Here is a 19,041-nt window from a genome sequence, read left to right on the forward strand (position 1 = left end):
ATTATACACTGTATGGACTATTCCCCTGTGTATCAGGCGGTATTATACACTGTATGGATTATTCCCCTGTGTATCAGGCGGTATTATACACCTTACGGACTATTCCCCTGTATCAGGCGGTATTATACACTGTATGGACCATTCCCCTGTGTATCAGGCGGTATTATACACTGTATGGACTATTCCCCTGTGTATCAGGCGGTATTATACCCTGTATGGACTATTCCCCTGTGTGTCAGGCGGCATTATACCCTGTATGGACTATTCCCCTGTGTATCAGGCGGTATTATACACTGTATGGACTATTCCTCTGTGTATCAGGCGGTATTACACACTGTGGACTATTCCCCTGTGTATCAGGCGGTATTATACACTGTATGGACTATTCCCCTGTGTATAAGGTGGTATTATACACTGTATGGACTATTCCCCTGTGTATCAGGCGGTATTGTACACTGTATGGACTATTCCCCTGTGTATCAGGCGGTATTATACACTGTATGGACTATTCCCCTGTGTATCAGGCGGTATTATAAACTGTATGGACTATTCCCCTGTGTCTCAGGCGGTATTATACACTGTATGGACTATTCCCTGTGTATCAGGTGATATTATACACTGTATGGACTATTCCCCTGTGCCTCAGGCGGTATTATACACTGTATGAACCATTCTCCTGTGTATCAGGCGGTATTATACACTGTATGGACCATTCCCCTGTGTCTCAGGCGGTATTATACACCGTATGGACTATTCCTCTGTGTATCAGGCGGTATTATACACTGTATGGACTATTCCTCTGTGTATCAGGCGGTATTATACACTGTATGGACCATTCCCCTGTGTATCAGGTGATATTATACACTGTATGGACTATTCCTGTGTGTATCAGGTGATATTATACACTGTATGGACTATTCCCCTGTGTCTCAGGCGGTATTATACACTGTATGGACTATTCCCCTGTGTATCAGGCGGTATTATACACTGTATGGATTATTCCCCTGTGTATCAGGCGGTATTACACACTATGGACTATTCCCCTGTGTATCAGGCGGTATTATACACTGTATGGACTATTCCCCTGTGTATCAGGCGGTATTATACACTCTATGGACTATTCCTCTGTGTATCAGGCAGTTTTGTACCCTGTATGGATTATTCCCTTGTGTATCAGGCGGTATTACACACTATGGACTATTCCTCTGTGTATCAGGCGGTATTGTACACTGTATGGACTATTCCTCTGTGTATCAGGCGGTATTATACACTGTATGGACTATTCCCCTGTGTATCAGGCGGTATTATACACTGTATGGATTATTCCCCTGTGTATCAGGCGGTATTATACACCTTACGGACTATTCCCCTGTATCAGGCGGTATTATATACTGTATGGACCATTCCCCTGTGTATCAGGCGGTATTATACACTGTATGGACTATTCCCCTGTGTATCAGGCGGTATTATACCCTGTATGGACTATTCCCCTGTGTGTCAGGCGGCATTATACCCTGTATGGACTATTCCCCTGTGTATCAGGCGGTATTATACACTGTATGGACTATTCCTCTGTGTATCAGGCGGTATTACACACTGTGGACTATTCCCCTGTGTATCAGGCGGTATTATACACTGTATGGACTATTCCCCTGTGTATAAGGTGGTATTATACACTGTATGGACTATTCCCCTGTGTATCAGGCGGTATTGTACACTGTATGGACTATTCCCCTGTGTATCAGGCGGTATTATACACTGTATGGACTATTCCCCTGTGTATCAGGCGGTATTATAAACTGTATGGACTATTCCCCTGTGTCTCAGGCGGTATTATACACTGTATGGACTATTCCCTGTGTATCAGGTGATATTATACACTGTATGGACTATTCCCCTGTGTCTCAGGCGGTATTATACACTGTATGGACCATTCTCCTGTGTATCAGGCGGTATTATACACTGTATGGACTATTCCCCTGTGTCTCCGGCGCTATTATACACTGTATGGACTATTCCCTGTGTATCAGGTGATATTATACACTGTATGGACCATTCTCCTGTGTCTCAGGTGGTATTATACACTGTATGGACTATTGCCCTGTGTATCAGGCGGTATTATACACTGTATGGACTATTCCCCTGTGTCTCAGGCGGTATTATACACTGTATGGACTATTGCCCTGTGTCTCAGGCGATATTATACACCGTATGGACTATACATCCAAGCAGCTTTTCTTCTCCAGTTCCTATTTCTGAAATGTCTGCGGGTTCACTAAAGATTCCGGATTTTTGTGGCCTCCGGCCTCATTACTGTGTGTGAAGCAGACATGACATCATCTAGATAAGACCACTGATAACTGTAAGAACCAGTCAGTCCAGGTAACATGCAGGTAACATGCCCTTAAAGGGACAGTACACAGTAAGTGCAGCAAGCAGTGGTATACACATCACATAGCTGTGTGCTGACACTTCTTCAGGCAGCCGTCTCGTCTCCACGCACTTGGCTGAACTGCGGTCAGTAGACCTCCATTTCCCGGTAGATGGAGGTCTCAGACGTGGAGGCTCTCAGGTATGTATCCTATGGAGAGGCCACGCGTGGCTGCAGTAGGTTTGTATGACATCTCCTGTACTGAGGATTACAGATCTGATCCCCAGAGTATGAGACACCTGAGATATGTACACAGTGATAATGGCTCCTTATCTGTGACTGTCAATATGGCCGAAAGCCAGATAGCGGCATAGTAACTTGTGAGTGTAACAAGGTCATTCCTATTAGCCACTCCGAAATGTGAAGAGGTAGATATAAAAGACACTATGCCGGAAAGCACTCACTGAATCCTCCTCACTATGTTTATTTCTGCGCCTTTACCCACTACACTGAATCCTGCGCCCTTACCCACTACACTGAATCCTGTGCCCTTACCCACTACACTAAATCCTGCGCCCTTACCCACTACACTGAATCCTGTGCCCTTACCCACTACACTGAATCCTGCGCCCTTACCCACTACACTGAATCCTGCGCCCTTACCCACTATACTGAATCCTGCGCCCTTACCCACTACACTGAATCCTGCGCCCTTACCCACTACACTGAATCTTGCGCTCTTACTGTACTTAATCTTGCACCCTTACCCACTACACTGAATCTTGCGCCCTTACCCACTACACTGAATCCTGCGCCCTTACCCACTACACTGAATCTTGCGCTCTTACTATACTGAATCTTGCACCCTTACCCACTACACTGAATCCAGTGCCCTGACCCACTACACTGAATCCTGCGCCCTTACCCACTACACTGAATCCTGCGCTCTTACTATACTGAATCTTGCACCCTTACCCACTACACTGAATCTTGCGCTCTTACTCACTACACTAAATTCTGCGGCCTTACTACACTGAACCCTGTGCCCTGACCCACTACATTGAATCCTGCACCTTTACCCACTACACTGAATCCTGTGCTCTTACTCACTATACTGAATCCTCGCTCTTGCCTATTACACTGAATCCTGCACCCTTACTCACTACATTGAATTCTGTCCCCTGACACACTACATTGAGTCCTGCGGCTTTACTCACTACACTGAATCCTATGCTTTTACCCACTATTCTTAATCCTGCACCTTTACCCGCTACACTGAATCCTGTTCTCTTAACCACTATACTGAATCCTGCACCATAATAATAATAATTTTATTTCTATAGCGCTGACATATTCCGCAGCACTTTACATTACTTACTACGCTGAATTCTGCACCCTTGCCCACTATACTAAATCATGCTCACTTTCCCAATACAATGAATCGTACAACCTTACCCACTAGACTGAATCCTGTGCCCTTACTCACTACTCTGTATGGACTATTCTCCTGTGTATCAGGCGGTATTACACACTGTATGGACTATTCTCCTGTGTATCTGGCAGTATTATACACTATATGGACTATTCCACTGTGTATCAGGCGGTATTACACACTGTATGGACTATTCTCCTGTGTATCAGGCGGCATTATTCACTGTATGGACTATTCTCCTGTGTATCAGGCAGTATTATGCACTGTATGGACTATTTTCCTGTGTATCAGGCGGTATTACACATTGTATTGACTATTCTCTTGTGTATCAGGCGGTATTACACACTGTATGGACTATTCCCCTGTGTATCTGACGGCATTATACACTGTATGGACTATTCCACTGTGTTTCTGGCGGTATTATACACTGTATGGACTATTGTCCTGTGTATCAGGTAGTATTATACACCGTATGGACTATTCCCCTGTGTATCAGGTGGCATTATTCACTGTATGGACTGTTCTCCTGTGTATCAGGCGGTATTATACACCGTATGGACTATTCTCCTGTGTATCACTACAATGAATCCTGTGCTCTTACCCACTACACTAAATCATGCGCTCTTACTCACTACACTGAATTCTGCTCCCTTACCGACTACACTGAGTGAAGGTACCTCTGTGCCTGGTGATGCTCCCTGTGTGTATCTTGCACGGCACTGTTCCTGTGTCGCGCGGCTTTCTTGTATAATCTGTAGGCAGCTGTTGCAGCCCCACACCTCGCCTTCCCCTCGCCCGCACCTCGCCCTCTCCTTGTCCTCCCCTCGCCCGCACCTCGCCTTCCCCTCGCCCGCATCTCACACACCCACCACATCTCAGTTATACACCTGAGTGCGTCCTATAAGTGAGCACTCGGCACGACCATCGACTGAGACTTTTATTTGGGCCTTCCTCCTGTGTGACGCACTCGGCAGCAGTATGTGGGGAGAAGAGAGTCCAGAGAAGCCCGCGGAGATGATGGGATTTACACCTTATACACGTGTAAAGCTGCTGCCTGAATCCCCCCATAAAAAAGCAAGTCATAGGGACCTAATAATAGGATCCTAAAAGACTAATCCACAGTGCCCCCTTAATAAAAACATCCACAGTGCCCCTGTAACAGAGGTTTGGTGCCCATTACCAGTACCTGCCTCCTCCGTATGCAGTGCTGTTCTATGGGGCTACCAAAATTTAGTTTCCGTCACCTGAAAGGTTTAGCACCACATGTTCTGGGATCCGTTGGTTACGTCAGAGATCCAGTCTCTATTAACTTGGTGCCTTGGCCCTAAATATCAGATGACCTGGTGCCCTGTAGGTAGCGTCCGTTGCAATTATCTAAGGGGTACGGCCATCTTAAGAGTTAACCGCCGCCGCCCGGCACATACACAATGATTTGCCAGAGAATATTTTGTGTCGAGTCTGTCGTCTGGGATTCGTTATCTGGAACAAAGATTTCATACAATGTTGCCAGAAGATTTCAAATCCACAAATTCTTTCTCAAGTTCTGAGCTGGGAGATTAACGGGCAGGATTGCACTTGGCGTAAAGGTTTAGACAAGGGTACGGCTCCGTGTCTACCATCGGCTGGAAGGGGACGTTCTGGAGAATTTCTCCAACGCATAAACATAATGTGCAAAATGATGTAACTGAGTAATAAGCGAACCAAAGGCCAGACCCAGGGCTCGGTCATCAACTGGGGTCTTCACTGGAAACTACTCACATCCTCTGATACAAGAGAAGTATTTAGACATTACCTTTATACCATAGATGTGATCAATGCTAGAATTGTGAAGGTAATAACCACATGATGAACATTGCTCCTGCCAATTGACCCATAGACCGAGTAATCGGTGATCGAGGAAAGATCTGCTTCTCACTTGATCCTGATCAGTGGATGTCAGTCTTCAGTCCAAAGAGGACTCGATTATGCTAATGGCGCAGGCTAGTTTGATAGTGGGAGGACCTGGCATCTAAGGTGGCCTACTACAGGAGGAACAATCTGCTTTAAATGTGATCCTGATCAGTGGATTTCAGTCTATAATACAAATAGGACATGGCCATACTCCTAGGAAGGACTGACTGATGGGAGGAAAGAACATTTGAAGAGGTCTCATAGGAGCAACAACCTGCATTCCTCTTCATCTTGATTAGTGGATGTCAGTCTTGAGTCCAAAATGACCCAATTATGCTCTTAGGAAGGGCAGGACTGGCTAGTTGGACGGTTTGACGTTGGTTGGACGGTCAGTCCATCAAAATACAAATATCACTTATAGTAAACAAACTAATAATGACAGACTGATAGAGACGGAAGAGGACCCTGCCCTTGCATTCTACAGGATTATGGGGAAGGAGACAGTAGGTTGGGGGTTGCAGTATCTCCGATGGTGCTGGTGGCCGTGTGGTCATTACACGTTGTAGGCCTTCCTGAAGAGGTTGGTTTTCAGGTTCCGTTTGAAGGATCCAAATGTGGTGGATAACCGGACGTGTTGAGGCAAAGAATTCCAGAGGATGGGGGATATTCGGGAGAAGTCTTGGAGGCGGTTGGGTGAGGAACAAATAAGCGTGGAGGAGAGTAGGAGGTCTTGGGAGGACCGGAGATTACATGAGGGAAAACATTGAGAGATTAGTTCGGAAAATAGGAGGAGATGATTAGGGCATGCACAAGCATTTCGGTAGATTGACGGGTGAGGAAAGGACGGATTCTGGAAATATTTTTGAGCTGGAGGCGACAGGAGGTGGCGAGAGCTTGGATGTGCGGTTTGAAGGACAGGGCAGAGTCCAGGGTTACTCCGAGGCAGCGGATTTTGGGGACAGGGGAAAGTGTGATTTTGATTATTTTGACAGATAGGTCAGGTAGGGAAGATATGCAAGATGGAGGAAAGATAATTAGCTCAGATTTGTCCACATTGAGCTTGAGGAAGCGAGAGGAGAAGGAGGATCTGGCTGGGATTCTGGAGAGCAGAGAGGTGACATCTGGGCCAGAGAGGTAGATCTGAGTGTCATCAGCATATAGATGGTACTGGAAGCCATAGGACTTTGAGTTGTCCCAGCCGAAGGGTATAGACATTAGTGTCCAATCCCAACAGGACACTATTATGCTCTAAGGAGAGTGAGATCTAGCATCTCAGAAGGCTTCATAGAGGAGAAAGATCTGCTCCAATTCTGATCGTTTCTCATCAGTTTTCATAGACATGACCCTGGTCGTAGAGCTGAGATGATTGATTTCTTGAAGGGTCTGACATCTGAGGAGGCCTTATAGGCCCACTTTCTGCCCAGTATAGAAGACAGATAGAACTTTATGATGCTCAGTTGACTAGATCTTATATACATCTTTTTGGACATTACTGATACATCCCCATTTTCATTGCATAATGAAAGGCTCCATGACCGATTTTTCCATATATACTAAAATATCAATCCAACTGCTTGAATCCATTGTGATGTTGCAGTTTGTACTAAAACCCTAAAATCAAGCATTTGTCTCCAGTGATGACCACATGATCATGTGATCTTCATCTAATGTCGCATACTTTGTGTGCTGCAGATGCCGTTGGATGTGTCGTCCCGGAAGAGTGTGTGAAAGTTTGTGGGGCTGAGGTTGGTTGCTCCAACATAGCATACCCAAAACTGGTGATCGAACTGATGCCAAGTGGTAAGAAAACACCGGACAGACGTGATAACGGACCAGTCTGTTATAATATCCCACAGAAGACAGCACCTCTTTTATGTGCCCCTTTTTATTTCTCTTTCTTGTTTCCATTATTCTGAAAGGTCTTCGTGGTCTGATGATTGCAGTCATGATGGCAGCTCTCATGTCTTCCTTGACCTCCATATTTAACAGCAGCAGCACTCTTTTCACTATGGACATCTGGAGGAAGATCAGGAAGAATGCCAACGAGAAGGAGCTTCTTCTGGTGGGAAGGTGAGGTTACCCTATAGACCATCAATGCTAATAAGATCTAATGGCGGCCACCACCTTTTATACAATTTGTCCTGATTTGGGTTCCTACAAGCAAATCCTGTCCCTTTTGGAAAGAAGTACATATATAAGACCCAAACATTACCGGTGGGACACGGGACTTATCTCCGGTGAATTAAGCCGCAGCCTCCACTGTGGCCATTAAGCCCACGGCATGACTCTGTGATGGACAGCTCATATATTTGTTCAGGAGCCACCTCCTTCACCTGTAGCTGAGAGATCGTCCATTGTATATCTAGGAGAAAGTGGCTTCAAATCATTGAGTTGCAATGGAAATCCAGTGTAAATGCAGCAGAGGAACCGGCGTGTCTGAAACGTGTTGGTGAAACGGTATGCTCTCTTACCGTGTTTGCATCATGTTTGTAAATTATTGGAGAACAAAGAGATATCCCGTTATCTAGAGTTCTGGAGCACATTATTGGACCTTGGATCATCGCCTGTATAGCCGACAGGATCCTTTCCACTCTAGCAGGGAGCAGTAAGCTATATTGGACAAGAGGGGGTGAAACTGTTTTTAAATTGTACATTGGTTATCATTAAGATTGATTAGATTAGATATAATCTAAGATGGTTGTCCAAGATTTATCATAGGTCATTAATATCAGATCGATGGGAGTCAGACATCCAGCACTTGCAGCGGCGGCGGTCATCGGAGTAAATAGTGTACAGTGCTGGAACAGCACAGCTTTACATTATGTAGTGATTTTCATTTGTAGCTAAGCTCCCGTTCAATTAAATAGGAGCTAAGCTGCAGTAACTGACATACCTGACATCCGAGGACGTCTCAGGGTCTTAAGGGTCCTATACATATTAGGTAGCTGTAGGACAAATCATCATTTGCCCGACTCCCTCATACACAGGAACGGTTAGCTCGGCCTACTTTTCCTGTCTTCTCTGTGAGATGTCAGGCCAAACTGCCCAGGCGACAGTCGGGAGGTCCCCTTGTACATATGTCCTGTCAGTTGAGCCCCCCTGTATTGGTGGGTTTGCCCCACCCTTAGCCTAATGTGTATGGAGCTCCTCATATTTACTGGGGATTCGTTGCCTTTTGGCTGTTTTTCCTTTTCGGGCAGCCCTTCCATTCTCCGATTACTGGCGGCCCCTGACGTGAGGTGTAGATTAGTTTACATCCGCCCTTATTACAGTTCTCGGTTTTATGAGATCTCTGCAGATAAAAGGAAGATTTATACCTAGTTATTATGAGGGGGATGGGGCGAGGATTTTTTTTAAAAGGAAAGAGAAGAGTAGTTGATGTTTTCATCATCTGTGTGTTACTATCGGGTGTAGACTGGTGTCCGCTGTCTAAAGCGGCTGAGTAGGTGGTAACTGACTGATCGTGGGGGTCCGACCACTAGGGCCCCACACTGATCAGTAGAGGAAGGAATTTTTATTCCTAATGGGGCACTTTTAGCCCTGTTCCAAAATGAAGCTGCAGGTTGGATGCTCGACCGCCGCTCCATTCATTCTATATGGGGCAAGCGGTTTGGCAGCACGGCCACTTAATTTTGTAACTGGGTTAAAAATGCCCCGTTCTGCCGATTGGTGCAGGTTCCGGCAGTGCGACCCCCACTGATCAATAAGTTATCATCTGCCCTGTGGATTGGGAGGTCTCCATGCACATTAGATGCTGTACCGGTGCTGATGAGATTGTTTGGTTCCTCCAATTTTTATGTGTATTACTTATTACGGCCTTTAAACTGCCCGAACCCATTAGATTGATGATGGCTGAACCTGCGGATTTTGGTGCGACTCACCAACCACCTACTACCAGGAAAGATAAAAATGGGGCAATTGGATTTTAACTGCCCCATCTTTTCATTCTCCTAGGAATAAGACTCCTCCATGGCGGTCTGGCATCGGCGTTCTCCCTTTGTTAAAACACAGACATGCTGAGCCAAGCATCCACGTGTACAGAGGACAGGCGTCTAATGTGTACGGCAGCTTTATTGGGGTCTCATCCCCACAATATGAGGTGCAAGATTTCAAAAGAATGGCAGGAAAAGACCAAACCACCGGAACCAAAACTTCCCACACAGAGATGAGCTTAGATTTGGTGCACTGCCTGGGGGGATCACTAGAGAAGAAGCTAGAAAGACATATTTTATTATTTCCAGCTTCACTTTCTTTATCCATTACACATTCACTACAGAGGCTGAGCAAAGTGCCACCTATCCCTATATACAGTAGTGCCACCTTTCCTTATATACAGTAGTGCCACCTTTCCTCAGATACAGTAGTGCCACCTATCCCTATATACGGTAGTGCCACCTTTCCTCAGATACAGTAGTGCCACTTTTCCTTAGATACGGTAGTGCCACCTTTCCTTAGATACAGTAGTGCCACTTTTCCTTAGATACGGTAGAGCCACCTTTCCTTAGATACAGTAGTGCCACCTTTCCTTAGATACAGTAGTGCCACCTTTCCTTAGATACAGTAGTGCCACCTTTCCTTATACAGTAGTGCCACCTTTCCTTATACAGTAGTGCCACCTTTCCTTATATACAGTAGTGCCACCTTTCCTTAGATACGGTAGTGCCACCTTTCCTTAGATACGGTAGTGCCACCTTTCCTTAGATACGGTAGTGCCACCTTTCCTCAGATACAGTAGTGCCACCTTTCCTTATATACAGTAGTGCCACCTTTCCTTATACAGTAGTGCCACCTTTCCTTATATACAGTAGTGCCACCTTTCCTCAGATACAGTAGTGCCACTTTTCCTTATATACTGTAGTGCCACCTTTCCTTACAGTAGTGCCACCTTTCCTCAGATACAGTAGTGCCACCTTTCCTTATATACAGTAGTGCCACCTTTCCTTATATACGGTAGTGCCACCTTTCCTCAGATACAGTAGTGCCACCTTTCCTTATATACAGTAGTTCCACCTTTCCTTATACAGTAGTGCCACCTTTCCTTATATACAGTAGTGCCACCTTTCCTCAGATACAGTAGTGCCACGTTTCCTTATATACTGTAGTGCCACCTTTCCTTATACAGTAGTGCCACCTTTCCTCAGATACAGTAGTGCCACTTTTCCTTATATACTGTAGTGCCACCTTTCCTTAGATACAGTAGTGCCACCTTTCCTTAGATACAGTAGTGCCACCTTTCCTTAGATACAGTAGTGCCACCTTTCCTTAGATACAGTAGTGCCACCTTTCCTTATATACAGTAGTGCCACCTTTCCTCAGATACAGTAGTGCCACTTTTCCTTATATACTGTAGTGCCACCTTTCCTTAGATACGGTAGTGCCACCTTTCCTTAGATACGGTAGTGCCACCTTTCCTCAGATACAGTAGTGCCACCTTTCCTTATATACAGTAGTGCCACCTTTCCTTATACAGTAGTGCCACCTTTCCTTATATACAGTAGTGCCACCTTTCCTCAGATACAGTAGTGCCACTTTTCCTTATATACTGTAGTGCCACCTTTCCTTATACAGTAGTGCCACCTTTCCTTATACAGTAGTGCCACCTTTCCTTATATACAGTAGTGCCACCTTTCCTTATATACGGTAGTGCCACCTTTCCTCAGATACAGTAGTGCCACCTTTCCTTATATACAGTAGTGCCACCTTTCCTTATACAGTAGTGCCACCTTTCCTCAGATACAGTAGTGCCACGTTTCCTTATATACTGTAGTGCCACCTTTCCTTATACAGTAGTGCCACCTTTCCTCAGATACAGTAGTGCCACTTTTCCTTATATACTGTAGTGCCACCTTTCCTTAGATACAGTAGTGCCACCTTTCCTTAGATACAGTAGTGCCACCTTTCCTTAGATATAGTAGTGCCACCTTTCCTTATATACAGTAGTGCCACCTTTCCTCAGATACAGTAGTGCCACTTTTCCTTATATACTGTAGTGCCACCTTTCCTTAGATACAGTAGTGCCACCTTTCCTTAGATACTGTAGTGCCACCTTTCCTTAGATACAGTAGTGCCACCATTCCTTAGATATAGTAGTGCCACCTTTCCTTATATACAGTAGTGCCACCTTTCCTCAGATACAGTAGTGCCACTTTTCCTTATATACTGTAGTGCCACCTTTCCTTAGATACAGTAGTGCCACCTTTCCTTAGATACAGTAGTGCCACCTTTCCTTAGATACAGTAGTGCCACCTTTCCTTAGATACAGTAGTGCCACCTTTCCTTATATACAGTAGTGCCACCTTTCCTCAGATACAGTAGTGCCACTTTTCCTTATATACTGTAGTGCCACCTTTCCTTAGATACTGTAGTGCCACCTTTCCTTAGATACTGTAGTGCCACCTTTCCTTAGATACAGTAGTGCCACCATTCCTTAGATATAGTAGTGCCACCTTTCCTTATATACAGTAGTGCCACCTTTCCTCAGATACAGTAGTGCCACTTTTCCTTATATACTGTAGTGCCACCTTTCCTTAGATACAGTAGTGCCACCTTTCCTTAGATATAGTAGTGCCACCTTTCCTTAGATATAGTAGTGCCACCTTTCCTCAGATACAGTAGTGCCACTTTTCCTTATATACTGTAGTGCCACCTTTCCTTATACAGTAGTGCCACCTTTCCTCAGATACAGTAGTGCCACTTTTCCTTATATACTGTAGTGCCACCTTTCCTTAGATACAGTAGTGCCACCTTTCCTTAGATACTGTAGTGCCACCTTTCCTTAGATACAGTAGTGCCACCATTCCTTAGATATAGTAGTGCCACCTTTCCTTATATACAGTAGTGCCACCTTTCCTCAGATACAGTAGTGCCACTTTTCCTTATATACTGTAGTGCCACCTTTCCTTAGATACAGTAGTGCCACCTTTCCTTAGATATAGTAGTGCCACCTTTCCTTAGATACTGTAGTGCCACCTTTCCTTAAATACTGTAGTGCCACCTTTCCTCATGGCACAGCTTCATGATGCAGCAGGACCCAAGCCTGTGATCCGGCCACAGACATGGCCACGTGTTGTCTCTCCCACTCCTTGGTATCAGGACGATCTGTGACATTTGCTGCCGTTCTCTGTATTAACCCCTGAGGGAAGCAGCAATGAGTTCTCTCCATCCGGAGCCGGTCCGGTCAGTCTGGGACTGAGGTTTGTTTCCTCGTATCTCGTCTATTTTGAGATATTTTAATTAGGTTAATTACACATTGTCTGATAAGTCACCGCATCTCAGGAAAACCACAGACTGGATTTATTTCCTGTAACTATCGGTGTGCGGCCCCCATAATGACAGCCACACATAGTGGACAGACCCCAATACAGTGCCAGCCACGCTCCCCCCAATCATAGCCATTGTGTATAATACCAGTGTCAACCCCAATATATCCATAGCTAGCGCCCCCTATTGTTAGCCACACTGCACCTACACAGTGACCCCATTAAGTAATGCACCGATGAGAAGGGCCGCCATAGTGCCCCCTAATAATAGCTGCATTGTCTCCATATCTTTCATGTCAATATTTTTGGAAAGTACCATAATGTAATGGAAGGACTCGTATTATCCCTTGTCATTAGTCACACGTGCGCCATCCTGACATAATCCGTGGCACTGACCCGTCGGGTGTCATCGACTTCCTAGAGCAAGTTCCCATACCCGACAATGACAAACTACACGTTGCTTCTGGTCTGGGGCAGGGTCTCATAGCAAAACCAAAATGGTCCATACCATGTACCTTCTCATTCTGGATAAGAATGGCTGTACTGCCTGGGGGGTGCACTAGGGAAGAAGCCAGAACGGACAAGTGCTTTGTTTTTTAGCTTTATTGACTCCTTCCATCACATATTTATTATGGGGACTGACACTTGTACCCTGTTTTCCTTAGATCTGATAGTGCGTCACTTATCCATAACTTCCTGATGAACCTGAGCCTGGGATCCCGGCTATAGACATATTTATTCCATTCTCCACTCTTCCGGTGTTATTCCACTAAACTGCACCTGCTGCCATTGTGTGCATTAATCCCTAGTAGAGGGATGTCTCAGTGCCTCTCCCTAGATCTGCAGTTTGTGTGGGGAACTAGAGGCCTTTCATAAAGAGACAAGCAGTTCCTGGTCCTTATTCCCCACAACTAGGTAAAGCTGCTCTTGGTGCACATACCTGGCTAATTTGTCCAGTTAATGTACTAATTATTATGCTCTGTGACTTGCCACCCACTCATTTTAGGTTTATGTTTCTGCTCCATTCTGCCAGCACCATAGGAGCTGGAACTTTTGTTTCAATCACTTCATGCATTGCTTCTGCCAGTGTTCAATGACATGCTTGCCCTAAACTAAAAGACTGTGTCTCTGTTACGCCTGTATGCAGTTTAACAGATAGTAGGATAGAAGCAGAAAGATAAAGGCCTGCTTCACCTTCCAGTAGAGAAACAGTGGACTCCACTTCCTGTAGAGAGACAGTCATCCCCACTTCCATTTCTTGTAGAGAGCTAGCCACCTGCCCCCACTTCCTGTAGAGACTTAGACCCGCCCCACTTCCTGTAGAGAGACCTAGACCTGCCCCACTTCCTGTAGAGAGACCTAGACCCGCCCCACTTCCTGTAGAGAGACCTAGACCCGCCCCACTTCCTGTAGAGAGACCTAGACCCGCCCCACTTCCTGTAGAGAGACCTAGACCCGCCCCACTTCCTGTAGAGAGACCTAGACCCGCCCCACTTCCTGTAGAGAGACATAGACCCGCCCCACTTCCTGTAGAGCGATAAAGACTCATCACCACTTCCTGTATGGAGACAAAAATCTATCCCCACTTCCTATAGAGAGATACTGGCCTGCTTCTACTTCTTTAGAGAGACAAAGACCCGCCACCGCATCCTGTAGAGATGTAAATCCCAGCCCCTACTCGCTGTAGAAAGACAAAGTGCCATCACTTCCTGTGCTCAAAGCCATGCCCCCACTTCCTGTAGAGAGAGAAATCCCTGCCCCACTTAATGTATACAGCGCACCCCCACTTCCTGTAGAGAGAAAAAGCCATGCCCCCACTTCCTGTAGAGATAAAACCCCACCCCCCACTTCCTGTATAAATATAAATCCCCACCCCCACTTCCTGTAGAGATAAATCCCCACTTCCTGTAGAGATAATGCCCCACTTCCTGTAGATAGTGCCCCACCCCCATTTCCTGTAGAGATAATGCCCCACTTCCTGTAGAAATAATGCCCCACTTCCTGTAGAGATAGTGCCCCAACCCCACTTCCTGTAGAGATAATGCCCCACTTCCTGTAGAAATAATACCCCACTTCCTGTAGAGATAATGCCCCACTTCCTGTAGCGATAGTGCCCCACCCCCACTTCCTGTAGAAATAATACCCCACTTCCTGTAGAGATAATGCCCCACTTCCTGTAGCGATAGTGCCCCACCCCCACTTCCTGTAGAGATAATGCCCCACTTCCTGTAGAGATAATGCCCCACTTCCTGTAGAGATAATGCCCCACTTCCTGTAGAGATAATGCCCCACCCCCACTTCCTGTAGAGAGATAAATCCCCACCCCCACTTCCTGTAGAGATAATGCCCCACTTCCTGTAGAGATATGCCCCACCCCCACTTCCTGTAGAGAGATAAAGCCCCACCCGCATTTCCTGTAGACATCAGCTTACACAGAATAGAGACTCCTACTGGAATATTCTGGGGGCTGCAGACATAACTTTGGGTATAACTTTCTCTGATTTCACTTCTCCGGAGCCTCACAAGCTTCGTCTTTGCTTCCCATGACAGTAAGGGCCATCGTTCCACCCCTGGCGGCATTTGTTTTGTGCTATATAAAATCATCAGTCGTCATAAGAGAAGATGATGGTGGATATTTTCATTATTAAAAGACATTTTCTCTTAAGCTCATTATTCAGGATTAATGAAGACACGTAAAGTTGATTACATCTGTCTGGAGATCACACATCTAGGTCAGCGATTATACCGTAAACGCCGAACCTGCGTGAGATATCCATCAAGACCTGAGACACAATAAAAATGCCGACAAGTCGCTGCATGACGGAGTCTGCTACCTGAAATGTTCACCTTCAGCATAAACATTACTGACAGGAGGAACTACGCCGTCTATCACCGCAGGTCTATGGGGTCACAGACGTGCAGCAGAGAGTCTAGGAAGGTCTTCTCTTGGTCTGGAGGACCCCGATATCAATGGATCGTCCAGGATTCCAGTGTGTGCGGTGTAATGCTTCAGTTCTCATGTGGGGGCACTGTTATGGATTTGAACACTTTTTCTACAGATCACAACAGATTACAAATACAAGGAATTTTTCAATTTACTGCTTATTAACATTTTCAGTCGTTCTTGAGATACTAACACTTGTTTTGTTTACAACTGGTTGCCTTGGAGACCGACCACCACAGCTAGACAACAGAACATGCACAGAGCTTACAAGATCATTTAAATAGAGTTTGTAAGCGCTGTTTTGAAGCTTGAGCGCACTGTAACCTCCTAATACCGGCCAGCTATATCTCAGTGCTTACAAGCTATACAGCAGCGGTGGTCGATGATCTGAGCAAAAAGCAAAAAAGTAAACAAAAGAAAAGTGTTAATATATGAAAAACGGCTGCAAATTGTAATAAGCAATAAACTTCAAAAATGCTGCTATATACAAGCTCTATCTGATAATAGCCATTTAGGAAGACCGGAATGACCTTCTAATACTTATATTTTTTACTTTGGTGCATTTTCTCTATTTCTTTCTTTGAATTCAGCAGATCATTATCGTATGTGACCAATTTTACATTCTAAAGGCTGGAACAATGGATATTAATTAACAATTAACATATCTGTCTCATTAACTGCTCCAATTATGGGAGGTGTCAATAATTATTTCCTTTCTCATTAAAACCGGATTACAGGGATTTGTCCAAATTCCTGCAATGGATTTTTGTTGAATATACTGTAGCTGTTGGTTGCCACTTTGGTTTTAGTTCTTTCCTGGCTTAATTTCTGGTTCCTTTCTCTAACTGCTGTGCTTCAACCTTGGTTCCTGTCTTGGCTATGTTCATAGTCAACATTTGCCCCCAGAGGAAGCCTACGCGAAACGCGCGTTGGGGCTGGTTGCACTACCTCACCACACACAGGTTATAATGGGTGAGACGTCTTTTTGATTACCTTTTGCTGCCATGGCCTGATTCTACTATGGAGATATATTTGTTTTTTGTCTCTTGTCTAACCACATGTTATAGTATATTCTTATGACTATATAGACATTCCCTAGCTTGTTATTCAAATGGCTTTTGACTGTCTGACTTTTGGTGGCTGTCTAATATACATTGTCTGACATGCTATTATGTATATTATTTCCACGTCTTTTATCCCATGCCTGATACGCTATTTTGTGGTTGTTGTACAATGGAACTTGTTTGACACTGTGCGCCACTTTTTCCATCGCCTTTTTTATTAAATGTGAAATATTGTTTATTTTTGTAATAAAAATTGATATATTTTTATATATATTCGGACTTTGTGCTCTATGTCTCGTATAGGTTGCAGTCTTATTAGAGTGTCTGCTCTTTTGGTCCAATAATATATACAATGACACTATTTTGTGTCTTAAATTTTTCCTTTTTGGTTTGGTTGATGTTGAATATATGACATTTGCCACCAAGCATGGTTGGAGATCCAGACCATCGTGAGGACTCAAGGAAAAATACAAGGAAATCCTGATTGCAATCCTTAGTTTTGCAGCCAGGGTCACTAATTTCAGCCCCCTTGTCTGAGAGAAGGATAAGGTAGTGGCCAAACTTGACTTGGTATCATCACAGACCGTTTCGGCCATATTTGACTTGGCCCCATCACTGATCGGTTCGGCCACATTTGACTTGGGCCCCATCACAGATCGGTTCGGCCATATTTGACATGGCCCCATCACAGATCGGTGTGGCCATATTTGACTTGGCCCCATCACTGATCGGTGTGGCCATATTTGACTTGGCCCCATCACTGATCGGTGTGGCCATATTTGACTTGGCCCCATCACTGATCGGTTCGGCCATATTTGACTTGGCCCCATTACAGATCGGTTCAGCCACATTTGACTTGGCCCCATCATAGATCGCTTCAGCCACATTTGACTTGGCCCCATCACAGATCGGTTCAGCCACATTTGACTTGGCCCCATCACTGATCGGTTCGGCCACATTTGTCTTGGCCCCATCGCAGATCGGTTCGGCCACATTTGACTTGGCCCCATCATAGATCGCTTCAGCCACATTTGACTTGGCCCCATCACAGATCGGTTCAGCCACATTTGACTTGGCCCCATCATAGATCGCTTCAGCCACATTTGACTTGGCCCCATCATAGATCGGTTCAGCCACATTTGACTTGGCCCCATCACAGATTGGTTTGGCCATATTTGACTTGGGCCCCATCACAGATCGGTTTGGCCATATTTGACTTGACCCCATCACTGATTGGTTCGGTCACATTTGACTTGGCCCCATCACAGATTAGTTCGGCCACATTTGACTTGGTCCCATCACTGATCGTTTCGGCCTATTTGACTTGGCCCCAATCACAGATCAGTTCGGCCACATTTGACTTGGTCCCATCACTGATCGTTTCGGCCTATTTGACTTGGCCCCAATCACAGATCAGTTCGGCCACATTTGACTTGGTCCCATCACTGATCGTTTCGGCCTATTTGACTTGGCTCCAATCACAGATCGGTTCGGCCATATTTGACATGGCCCCATCACTGATCGGTGTGGCCATATTTGACTTGGGCCCCATCATAGATCGGTGTGGCCATATTTGATTTGGCCCCATCATAGATCGGTGTGGCCATATTTGATTTGGCCCCATCACTGATCGGTTTGGCCACATTTGACTTGGCCTCATCACATCACTGATCGGTTTGGCCATATTTGACTTGGCCCCATCACTGATCGGTTTGGCCATATTTGACTTGACCCCATCACTGATCGGTTCTGGCACATTTGACTTGGCCCCATCACAGATCGGTTCGGCCATATTTGACTTGACCCCATCAAAGATTCGGACAAATTTGGTGGTAACATGTAACATGATGTAATGCAATGAAAACATTGTTGTCCATGACGTGTTGACTCTTACACTGCATCAGGGTCGTCAGGTATCTTCCTCTGTTCTCCTCACCATGTTGCTTGCACGTAGAGATTCAGTGATTTGTGAGGACACGTGTTGTGACTATAAAGACCCTATATGATGGTAGATTGGAAGAGGCATAAGCGGGGAGTACTCTGCACTTATCTGCCGTGTGTCATCACCCAGAATCCTTAGC

General features: G+C 45.3%; 1 protein-coding gene across 1 annotated transcript in view; it reads left to right on the plus strand.

The window, feature by feature from the left end:
* SLC5A10 (solute carrier family 5 member 10) overlaps window positions 1–19,041 on the plus strand; it is a 79,048-nt gene that overhangs the window by 51,408 nt on the left and 8,599 nt on the right. The window contains exons 10-11 of the mRNA XM_077274362.1: window positions 7,386–7,493; window positions 7,613–7,763. Coding sequence (XP_077130477.1) covers window positions 7,386–7,493; window positions 7,613–7,763 — 259 coding nt within the window. The remainder of the gene's footprint in view (window positions 1–7,385; window positions 7,494–7,612; window positions 7,764–19,041) is intronic.

This window comes from Ranitomeya variabilis, chromosome 7, assembly GCF_051348905.1.
Source record: "Ranitomeya variabilis isolate aRanVar5 chromosome 7, aRanVar5.hap1, whole genome shotgun sequence".
In the NCBI taxonomy this organism is placed as follows: domain Eukaryota; kingdom Metazoa; phylum Chordata; class Amphibia; order Anura; family Dendrobatidae; genus Ranitomeya; species Ranitomeya variabilis.